This window comes from Hippoglossus hippoglossus, chromosome 5 (genome assembly GCF_009819705.1).
Source record: "Hippoglossus hippoglossus isolate fHipHip1 chromosome 5, fHipHip1.pri, whole genome shotgun sequence".
NCBI classification, from domain to species: Eukaryota; Metazoa; Chordata; class Actinopteri; order Pleuronectiformes; family Pleuronectidae; genus Hippoglossus; species Hippoglossus hippoglossus.
Genome location: NC_047155.1, coordinates 10,093,740 through 10,105,051, shown reverse-complemented (window position 1 = coordinate 10,105,051; position 11,312 = coordinate 10,093,740). Strand labels below are relative to the sequence as shown.

At 42.0% G+C, this 11,312-nt stretch overlaps 1 protein-coding gene across 7 annotated transcripts; it reads right to left on the bottom strand.

Annotated features, from left to right (window-relative positions):
• Window positions 1-543: 543 nt before the first annotated feature.
• On the bottom strand, window positions 544-11,128 carry LOC117761911 (poly(rC)-binding protein 2). 7 transcript variants are annotated; one of them, XM_034586255.1, is made up of 14 exons: window positions 10,825-11,064; window positions 9,653-9,790; window positions 9,442-9,570; window positions 8,776-8,799; window positions 8,633-8,665; window positions 8,373-8,489; window positions 8,159-8,290; window positions 7,851-7,979; window positions 7,136-7,210; window positions 6,430-6,471; window positions 5,189-5,288; window positions 4,165-4,217; window positions 3,835-4,004; window positions 544-1,763 (listed from the first exon to the last, which is right to left on the bottom strand). In XM_034586255.1, exons 3-14 carry the CDS (start codon window positions 9,508-9,510, stop codon window positions 1,727-1,729), a joined length of 981 nt encoding a protein of 326 aa, XP_034442146.1. In that variant the 5' UTR covers window positions 9,511-9,570; window positions 9,653-9,790; window positions 10,825-11,064; the 3' UTR covers window positions 544-1,726. The 7 variants fall into 7 exon arrangements, with proteins under 7 accessions (XP_034442146.1, XP_034442147.1, XP_034442145.1 ...); XM_034586251.1 differs by lacking the exon at window positions 544-1,763 and adding an exon at window positions 1,781-3,363 and having other exon boundaries at window positions 10,825-11,077; XM_034586256.1 differs by lacking the exon at window positions 9,653-9,790 and having other exon boundaries at window positions 5,189-5,261; window positions 10,825-11,128.
• Window positions 11,129-11,312: the final 184 nt, after the last annotated feature.

Below are 11,312 nucleotides of genomic sequence, written 5' to 3'. Positions count from 1 at the left end.
ACATTTACTTTTTTTTTATTCATATCATATTCTATACTGTTAAGAATTTATACCTATTTATAGGTACTGTATAGTGTATTCTTTTAAAATTATACCTAGTAAAATCAAACATACTTACAATCATATAATTTTATGCGTATATGTATATATAAATCTGTATATAGTTCTACTTAATATAGTATACTATAAATTCATTCATCCTGCACACACTACCTGCTTATACATTTATAACTATATATGCATTAGGATCAGTACTTCCTTTTCAATATCTCCTGATACATAATGCACAAATACATTGTATATCCTCATACCAGCATCCTGTGACACTGCACTTCACTCAAGTATGTTTCTCTAAGAATAACATTTCCATCTCTAGTAAGAGGTGTATATTATGAACATATATTCCATATTAATACATTTTATTTTCTGCCCATTTTATACTTTCACTTGTTCTCTTGTCCATCTCTCTCTGACTAGCTGCTGCTGTAACACGTACATTTATATCATCTCATTTCTTTAACAGTGACAGAAGACTCGAAACAATTTGTGGTTTGAGCATTTCATATCTTTATTTCCATTTTTTTTATCAATGTTGTGGCACCCAGGTCTACAGTCTCAAAAACGTGCACAAAAGTTTTTTTTTTCTTTCCTGCAAATAAAAAATAAAATAAATTCCGACTTGAGCAAAGCAAAGAGCAGGAAACTAGTGTTAACTCACAACCCTTTCTTTGTCTAGTTCCAGAGCATCACTGATTTCACTTCTCAGCCTCATCACATTGAATTGACAGATCAGTCAGTGTCCAGGAGTTAATCCCCCTTTGGTAGTTAAAAAAAAATATTTCCTCCGTTTAAAACAAATATTCCAACATTATTTTAAGTATATATCAGTCTTTACAAAAAAAGCGAGGAGAACCCTCTGCTTCCGATCCCTTGAGCCGAGCCCAAACCCCGAAAAACCTCCCAATCCCAGCAAAATATCCACACATCTCAGGACCAGGAAAGTGGGGGGGGGGGGGGGGGGGGAGACAGGAATGACATGTAGAGTGGGGGAGAACTGACATGCGTAGTAATACAAATTTTAAATTATCTGGATAAATTCATCTGTGAGTGTTAGAAGGTTTGTCATCATAATCAAATATAATCGGTGACAGTGCATGTACAGCTACTTCTTCTCAGTGACACGAGCATGATCAATGTTACAAGCACTTCAATTGAAAAAGGTGACAAAGGGGGAGAATGCTGCGTTATTTAAAGTGAGTGTGGATGTGAAACAGACCGACTTGTGGAACTGGGTGAGGAAAAGAGGGAGGCGTATATTAATGGAATAAAACAGTCACTCTATTCTTATTTCTGATACTTATGTTCATTTTTCCTTTTTTGTCTCAATGTACAGAACTAAATCTATATGACTATTCAGAGTTTTCCAACTCTACTCTGTGATGGCAAAGAAAGAAAGGGGGGAGAGAGTGAGGGACCCAAACAAGAAAAAAAAAAAGTCTAGTAAATCATTAAAACCTCCAACTCCACTCAAAAAGGGGAATTAAAAACCTAATCGTTTTCTTCTTTTGACTAAAACCAAAATGAAAGAAAATAAATAATGACGTCAGCGGGTCAAATCGGTGGCAGTTGACATTAAGTCTCTCTCATTATGTTGGGTAGTTGCATTTGACTGCTTTATGGTAGCCGATGATATAAAAGTGAGATTTAGTGCAGATGCAGTGTCTTATCAGTTGGCTGCCAGTCCTGTGGCCTCAGAGGAAAGCCTGGAGAGACAGACAGAGAGACACCCGGAGACCAGGGAGGGAGAGAGAGCACAAGGCATGCAATCAGACAGACGAGTTAAATATCAACCTCATCAACTGTACATTACATTATTACAATAAAATACTGTATAAGGAGTTCAGCTAGAATTGCTGAATGGGAAATGTATGTGTTGATATAGAAAAAAAAAAAAGATCATTAGGTGTCCAGTTTGGCTGCTCCTGTTGTCTGATAAATCAGAACTCTTAATAGTTTCTTACTTCTATTAACTAAATATGAAGCTACAGTCAGCTGTTGGTTAGCTTAGCATGAACTGGAAACATGTTTACAGCACCCCGACACCGTGGCCTGCTCTTATCACCGGTGTCTTCTATGTGTATGACATCGCTTTTTCACAGGAGATATTAGTTTTTTCCGCGTTAAAAAAACAATCAGATTAAACAAATGCATAATAACATCCAACATTTTAAAGGGTGGTAGGTGGATTTTGACCGTTTCCCACCCTTACATTTCCAGTCTATACACTAAGCTAACTAGCTTCCAGCTACATATTTACTATACAGACATGCCAGTGACATTTTCTTCAACTTTGCAAGAAGACAAAGTAAGACGATTTCCCCAAATGTGAAACTTTTGAAGCTAAACTGGTTTATTTCATATCAACGTAATCTAAAAGGATGATTCGGTGCCTTAGATACCTGAGGGCAGATTTAGTCGGAATTGAAATTACAATATTTTCATACATGAAGTGATTACATAGTCTCCATTTTAACAGCTAACATTAGTCACTTAAAATTCACTACGAGGGAAACTATACCCATAAATACAGGTTGACATCTTAAAGAGAGCCGCTACCTGAGCAGAGCTTACACAAAGAGAGAAATGCTTCAGTAAACCAGTGAAATTAGTCACTGTCCATGCTAAGTTCAAAGTCATTTAAAAATATAATGCACTCAACATGTCTTTTCTTAAAGAGACAGGCCAAATCAAGCTTAAGATACCCATCTTATAAATATGGCAGCAACCACCTGTTCTGGCTGTATATCACGTATTTGTGTGCATTTGTTTTCTGTTGTAAGCGTGGCATGGCACAGCCAGATACAAAAGCAAGTGCAGGTACAGACAACAAAGAGCACTGTCAGTACTGTAGTAGTAGATGACTTGTGTTTCCTTCGTTAGTAAGGGGAGAGCCTTCGCCTTTTAGACTTGGAGCCGAGCTCTGGGGCAATTTTTGGCTCAGTGGGGATTGGGTGTGCAGGGTTACTGGCCCCGCTGACAACATGGAGGGCCAGGAGAGGGAGGGGCTTGAGACTGAGGAGACTTGACACACAGGCAGGAGAGCTGGGGAGCAGGGAATCAGTAGAGGAGGAGGAAGAGGAGGAGGAGGAGGGAGGCGGCCCTGGAGCCAACAAGGACAGTGGGATGGAGGCTGAGGGGGGCACCACACAGGAGGAAGAGGAGGAGGAGGAAGAGAAGGAGGAGGTAGCAGCAGAGGAGGTGGTGGTGGTAGTAGTAGTAGTAGTAGAGGTGGAGGGAGAGCACAGGCTGGTCTGTTCGGGGTTCAAGGAGGAGGAGGAGGGAGGAGGTTTAGAGGACTCTACACTGTAGAAAGAGAGACAAGGAGAGAGGGACAACACAGTCGGGATGGGTCACAGGGCAGGCTGGTGAGAAATGGTAGGGAGGGGGGGGTTACAGGTAGGAGGGTAGGAGGAGCGGTGGGGTGTGGGGGAATCACTCAGGGATGTGATCAAACACAGGACAAAAAAGCTTCATTAGAAATTAACGGATCAGTTACAGTTTAAAAAAGAAACGATATCTCCAGTGATGGATGAATGTGAAGTCGAGATAAAAAGGTAGTTTATGCATTGCACACGTAAGGAAGTAGGCCAGGTATGAATTGGCACATGATGTTAGGCACACAAAAAAGTCCAGCACAGCAGGATCAAGTTTATAAAAAGAGTATCAGCCAGGGCCATGTTGCTTTATCTAAAATTAAGTAAAGCCAAAATGCAACATTTGGATTTACTGTGACTGAATGAACCTGAGCTAACATTATATAAGTGATTATCTCACCTGGCGTTGATGAGGTACTCCGCCAGACTAATGCTGGCGGGCGAGCCTGTGATGGTGACCTGGCGGTCAGTTGATCCGTCCACTGGATTCGCAATCTTGATCTGGGCGCCCGACATTTGCCTGATCTCATTGATCTTTGCTCCTTGGCGGCCAATGATGCACCCAATAAGCTACAGAGGGGAAAGGTGGGAAAGTTAAGTATCCCTGAATGGACCCTGAATGACATTATGAACACAAGTCTCATGTTAAGTTACCCAACTTATCCATGTACATGTGACAACACTCATTAACTCTGTATAACAGTGATAGAAAAATGTATCTTGCACTCACATCATTTGGAATGGTCATCTCATGGGAACTGGTCTGAGCTGAAGCATCAATCCCTGAAAAATACACAAGATAATGATGAATAAGAATAATTTAATAACATTACATTTCATTTAGCTGTCGCTTTTATCTAAAGCGACTTACAAAAAGTATATTCAACCATGAGGGTACAAACCCAGAACAACAAGAATCAAGAAAGCCAAACTACAAAGTGCTATAAGTAAGTGCCATTTAAGTGCTACTAAATTATATGTTTAAACTAAAGTTTATATTTTTTTCAAGGTATAGTCGGAAGAAGTGTGTTTTTAGTTTGCGCCGGAAGATGTATAGACTTTCTGCTGTCCTGATGTCATTGGGGAGCTCATTCCACCATTTAGGAGCCAGGACTGGAGTGTTTAGCTCGCAGTGAGGGAGCAACAAGCCGATTGGCAGATGCAGAGCGGCGTGAAAGGGCTGGGGTGTAAGGTTTGACCATGTCCTGGATGTAGACTGGACCCGATCCGGTCACAGCACGGTACCAAGTACCAATGTTTTGAAACGGATGCGGGCAGCCACTGGTAACCACTGAAGGGAGTGGAGGAGCGGACCAAAAACTATTTGTCAAAATGTGCAAATGTGTGGCACTTGGATGATATAGCATTAGACATTATTATTGGTAACTGATTCAGATTAATATAACTCAAAAAGGAGCAACCAGCTCCATCAGAAAACCTCGATATGGGTTTGCTATGCATTGAGTGACAACATAGTCAGCACAACATGCAAATTCAACATTTAACTGTGTTGTAGAATGAAATGACATGTGATATTATCAAAACATGGGGCACTCAAATATATAATGTATTTCAGTGAGACTTAGACTCATTAAACTTCTATGATGTTGTCAAAGCAGAAAATAGTTGAGGCTTATTTCTAAAATGATACATGATCAATAGTTAAAATAAAACGATGTTATTTCTTGTATTCAAATATGTCGGAGAACAAAAACATTGCGACGGGGGGCAGTGGGTCACACCGCACTGCGTACCAGTGAATCCCTGGTTGCTTGGTGCGATGGGGAAGGGGCTCTGCTGCATCGCCAGCTGGTGAAGCTTGGTGAGCTGTGGAGAGATAGCAGCAGAGGAAGACTGTGAGAGTAAGAGAGGAGGCAGGGAGAGAAATGGGAAACACAGGAGGAGGGAAAAAAACAGATAAAAAAACAAAAACAAAATTCACAGTCAGTACAAACAGCAACAACAAAGGACCACGAAGGAACAAAACACATTTCACACACACATTCATTAAAGTAGTTGCGAGTTGACAGATCTTATTCTTTGGAACTGGTGTCTGATAAGCAGTGGGTTTTAGGACTCGTCTATGCGGGGTACCCCATAAGTATTCCTCCAGAGTGTGGGCTGCATCTCGTGATGCTTTCTCGCAGCCTTCAGGGGGGGGTTTCAACATGCAGGAGATCATGTAACCAACACTAATAAAGGAGCCAAACATGAACTGAGATAGTTTCAACTCAGCTTCACACTGTACCAGTTATCATCACTACAGAAGGAAGACAAGTTCGAAGTCAGAGATGAGGTCTCTGTATCTCTCTTTTTTTAGACAAAAACTACACACACACGCACAGTAAGTTGGTCTTGGATGTTCCTAAAACATTAACTGAACTGTCTAAATTGTATCATATGACATCGTATATCAGACTTATGTAATATGTAACTTATATTCTGCTGATATGTAGTTGCAGGCATGACTAACAAAGTCATTAACTCCTGAAGGGAGCTCATTAAAAAAAAAAAGAGGGAGATTAACTGGGTAAGGAGGCAAGTTGGGCAGAGCACATATTAATAATGAAGAGTTAATAAAGAGGGGGGGGGACAACCTGTTTATTTGGGACAGACTAATGAGCAAAACATGTAAAACAAGACAGAACAAAAAAGAAAAAAAAACAGAAAAGAGTGAGCAGCAGGACAGATCATTATTCATGGAACAGTGGCGAGTCTGGTCGGACACAAACAACAAATGTCAGATTAACTAACAACTGACTGCCAGTCAACTGTAGAAAATTTTAAGTACAGACAGTGCTGCTCTGTTAAATGGTAACAAAAATCTGATACGGGATCAAAAGCAGGCAGAATTAAATAAAATTACGGGGGGGAATGTATCTACAGTTAAAGGCTGTAAAATGAGGTGTGGGTGGGTGTACATTTTTGAAGAGGACAGCTGTAATTATGGGTGGGAGTGATAGTGGAGTGATGGAAAAATGTCTACTGCACTTACATCTGGCTGTGGAATCGCGTGCTGTCCTTGTACGGCATATGCCTGAAACAAAAGGGAAACAAAGCTGTCATGGGCCTCACAATGGATTTTGTCGCACACGTTACTGCTCCAGATCTTTGTCTAAATATCTCTTCCAATACTCAAACTCACCAAAGCTGTTCTAAATCTTAAAAATAAAACATCATATTTAAGAACATTGACATTTATGTCATTTTCAAACTCTCCTCACATCTGGGAAAAGGGAAACAAGGAAAAACCAAAAGGGAGAGTTTTCCCCCACAGAATATAAAAAGGGTATTTAGTAGGATAAAAGACTGTAATGTCAGGCCATCAAGCACCAGAAGACTTAAGTTCAAAACAACAATAGCAGAAAACAGCCCACCTCATTTTCCAAACCTAGAGTTTAAAACAATAAAAACCCACTCTGGACAAACAGAAGGCTCTGTAACAAAGTAAATGTTTTGTGATACTCTTTTCAAACACAAGCAACTCGGGTTGCATCTGTTCTCAAAAACAGGGTTCAGTATAAACCAGTATAGGGTTGGGTTCAGTATATTCTGAGCCTTTCAAGATTCCCAGTTATCTAATATTCTGCACAAACATGCTTCCCACTCATAGAAACCCAAATGTCAGAATACTGCAGCAATAAAGACACCCCCAAAACATCATGGTAGGACTCTGTGTCCCTCTTAAGTTTTGTATATACCTGTCCGCCTGCAAAGATGACGGGGGATCCTGAAGGCTTGGGTCGGTAGGGGATAGTGACCCCCTTAGGGGGAGACTGCACAGGAGACAAAGCACGTGTCATTACAGTTTCCACCCAGGTTATGGTCAATATTGAATCACTGGAAAGAATTCTAAATTATGCTACATATGAATGTTTCAGTGGTTTTTACACTGAAAAGATGGCACACTACAACTTTTACTTGTAATATTAGTTATAGCAAAAATCATTGATAACTTAAAATGATCACGGGGTCGATGCTGAAGATCTCCTCATTTACTTTTGCCTCGTTCTCTGAGCTTCTGTCTAAATCTAATGTTTATTTTTTCCAACATAACAAAGCTGAATTGTTTAACACTTATCCAAAAATACTTGGTGGGAAAATAAGTTGCGCAATAACAGTATATTCATCGCCTACCAGCTCAGCTTAAGGAACATATAGCCAATATTAAAAGTTTTCGAAAATTACCTGTAGTATTTTGTATACTATATTTCGTATAATGCCCTAAAATGTTTTTACGATATCTTATAAACACTACAGCATCCACCCTAAACCTGTAGCTCAGCTAAAGTTGTCCCTGATCCAAACCCAACACTCAGGAGCCACAAACCCAGAGATCACAGTATTTCACATCATTACTTTACAGGTCAACAGCTGCCACTTCATTTGCTTCATTGCTTTCATGAGTCCACTTACCTCAAGCATGACCACACAGATCTGCTTCACACACTCAATTATCGACTGGGGAGTGCCAGCGATGGTGATGGCCCGCTCCGTTGAGTTGGGGAGCATGTCTCCTGCCACTTGTACCTGAGCACCGGTTGACTGAAGCATACAAATGAAGGGAAATTAGGTAAGAATTTAATCCCTCTGTTTATAATAAAGAGTGTGATGTACCATATTACACAGGTGGAAAGGTGAGGGTCTGTTAATGCTGAGGGGATTGGAGCTCAATGTGTTTTTGTTTTATAGGTTTTGTTTGACATGCTCTTCTCTCTTCATACCTCTCGAATTTCCTTGATTTTGCAGCCACCTTTCCCGATGAGGGAGCCGCACTGGCTCGCAGGCACCACAATGCGTAGGGTCACTGGGGGCTTGCTGGTGGCTGTGCTGTTGGTCATAGAGCTGCTTATGTCCTGTCAAAAAATGTGGAGATGCAGGTTAATCAGGTTTCCTGCTGAACTGTGGATTCATCTGTCAGTGTAAATTGCTACCTACCTCTTCCAGCTTTTCAATGATCATGGAGAATGCTTTAAAGATGGCTGTGGTTGGACCTGCCAATGTAATGATCCTCTCGGGACAATTTCCCTCAGAGATGTTGATGCGAGCCCCACTCTACACACAAAGAGAAAAGCAAGGAATTGAAAGAAGAAATTGAAACTGTACATTGGCCAACTGTGCCCTTGTGTTAATTATAACATTACAATTAATCGTAATGTAGCATAATTATAGTACAGACAAGGAAGATAAGACCTCACCTCTTCTCTCATCTTCTTCACAGATTCACCTTTCTATAAGCAGAGGATCACACAAAAGTCAGATTAATCATCACTTTAAAACACACAGATCCTGAAATATGATAGAAAATCAAAATTTCAATTATATAAAAGCATCATCTTACCTTTCCAATAATACTTCCAACTTCCTAAAAACAGGAAAAGAGAGACCATTCTGTTAGGCTGATATATCTTTTCACATCTGATTTCACTACCAGAGCTCAGACACATTGTATTTGCTAAGGGTGGCCCAGTATACACAGAACTATATAGTTTGTCAAAAGTGTGCATCCTTTAGAAATTGCTGAGCTGATCAAAACAGGACGACAGTTATAACAGATGTTAAGTCAATTGTTTGAAGTTGAGGACAATGCCTGAAGTTAATGATTCATCGCGAGTTCCCAAGATCTCCACCACTAACACTGTGTGTGTCTCTCTGATCCCACACAATCTTAAAATGACTCTGTGAGAGCCAGGAAGCAGCCAAGAGTGAACAGTATCCATCTGTAGGCTGCTAATGCAAAGCCATGAGCTGGGGTTTGTTTAAGATGGTATGGGCGAGCACAGCGAGCTCACAGCTTGGTTTCATGACAGCATGAGCCAGTCCGATTTTCAGCCAAAAACCCAATTCTGCTTTGCTTTGAGACACAGGATCCCATCACCAGGTCAATACCCTGACTCATCACATCAAGTCCCTGCCCTTTAACACTCCCCCAAAGGATTTCATTTCCATGAATATAATATCATCGGCTCCTACAGTGCAGACCCAGGCAGCTGATATGTGACCTCACCTTGCCGTGCATGAGCAGCCTAATGGTAAGGGTGACATTGAGCCCTCCTTCAATCACACCGGAGTCCATGACTGCAACTGCAACCTATCCGTCTGCTTCAAACTGGGGTTGTTGGTCTCCAAGATGGATCTAAAAGGGACAGACAGACATAGCGGACAAGAGGTTACACATCAAGGATGATCACGCGACATTAATATTAACACTGACTTACATATGATAAAAGGGGTGAACAGTGATGGTCTGTATCTGCAGCATAAAGTTACAGGAGCGTTCACACCCATGATGAGTCCATTAGAACATCCTACCACCGGCTCCAAGAGGATTTTCTGACCATTAGGTTTTCAGAAATCTTGAGAACACAGACATTACGTTAGATACTACACAAAGCATTTTAGAAGGCGCTCATTCATTTCATTCACAAAATCCCTAGGTCACATGTTCAAGCTAAAAGTGCAAAGTTGATAGACACATGTAAAAAAAGGTCAAGTCTGTGTTACACGAGACAAATCTCCTCCAGGGGAATCAATATAAACCCATTGAAGAGGAACATAGTAGATGTGTGTCACAGCCCGAGCTAGCGACAAGGCAAACGAAAACTGATGCGTGCCACGACGAAACATGCTAAAATGGCTGTGGGCTCACTTTCATTGTGACAACTACATGCGGCAGTTTTATTATCAAACATCCGGATGAAACTTCCCCGACTCCAAACTACGCGAATTAGCGCCCGATCCAGCTCGGTGCTAGCCGAGAAACATATGGTCCGGCGAGCTAACGATCCCTCGTTCGCTAGCTATGAATCAAGTTTATCAACAAACATGCGCACAATTACCGCCTCGTTAGCGCACTTTGAGGGGAATTTAGTTGAACGCAACCTCGGGTCAGGTGGCCGCGATGGGACCACAACACTAAACCCCCGGGAGCACGCTCGTGTTTCCCGGTTTAAAGTGAGTCCATTTAACTATTAAACGCTTGGAGTAAGTGCGTTAGCCGCTTAGCATCCGTGCTCGCTCGCCGTGCTGGGGGGGAAATGAATGGAGCATGCGTGCGCTACTTAGCAACGCTAGCTAACTTCGGGCTAATTACTAAACGGTGATATTAGCTGGTTTGATACGTGGGCACTTCGTGTAATGGCTGTACGCTCTTGTTGTCACGTAGCGGGGATGTTTAAGAGCAGCGAGGAGGATTCGGAGGCGACATTACAGCCAAACTTCCCCCGCGTTGAGACTGCGTGCTCATCGCCGCGCGGCCTTGTTAGCACGCTAGGGACGAGCCGCCGCTAGCCGCTGGGCGCGATTTCTGCTTTCCGCCACTTCGGAGCACAACAACAAATCCATTTTAAAACAAGAGCACACACGACGCGAACGCCAAACCCAAACTCACCTGAGTCCTGGTGCTGGCTGAGAGACCCGGGGGGAGGGTTGGGGTTGTAAGGGTAGAAGGGGAGAGGTTCGGGAGGGTAGAAACCCGGGGGAGAGTTTCGAGAGGACTCGGGGAAGAGGGAAGAGTGATGTGAGATCGAGCTCCACTCCTTCACACAAAGACAACAAGAAGCATCACCCCTGAACTTTCCCCTTTCACCCAACCCCCCTTGCATCCGTCCATCCCTCCGTCCGCCCCCTCCAGCCCCGGCTCTGACCCGAGGACCCTCCAGAAAACACATCGCTTGTATATTTAAAAACAAAAAAGAAGAAAGTTACAGCAGCCGCTCAACGTTAAACACAAGAATAGCGTCAAAAAAATAGTTATTGGTAGAATCGTTAGATCTCTGGTTTTAAACAGCGAGGATCTACTATACGGAAGCAAAACTAGATGCATGTGTTTTTAAATTTCACGTATTCAGACATTAATATATCAAACAGACGCTTTAC

Bases quoted from the DNA above. Each gene is read 5' to 3' on its own strand.
- LOC117761911 (XM_034586251.1), bottom strand. From the start codon at position 9,510: ATGGACTCCGGTGTGATTGAAGGAGGGCTCAATGTCACCCTTACCATT. The intron at 5,289-6,429 runs GTAAGTGCAGTA...TTACTCTCACAG, and splicing joins ACGCGATTCCACAGCCAGAT to TCTTCCTCTGCTGCTATCTC. The intron at 4,218-5,188 runs GTACGCAGTGCG...TGTATTTTTCAG, and splicing joins AAGCAACCAGGGATTCACTG to GGATTGATGCTTCAGCTCAG.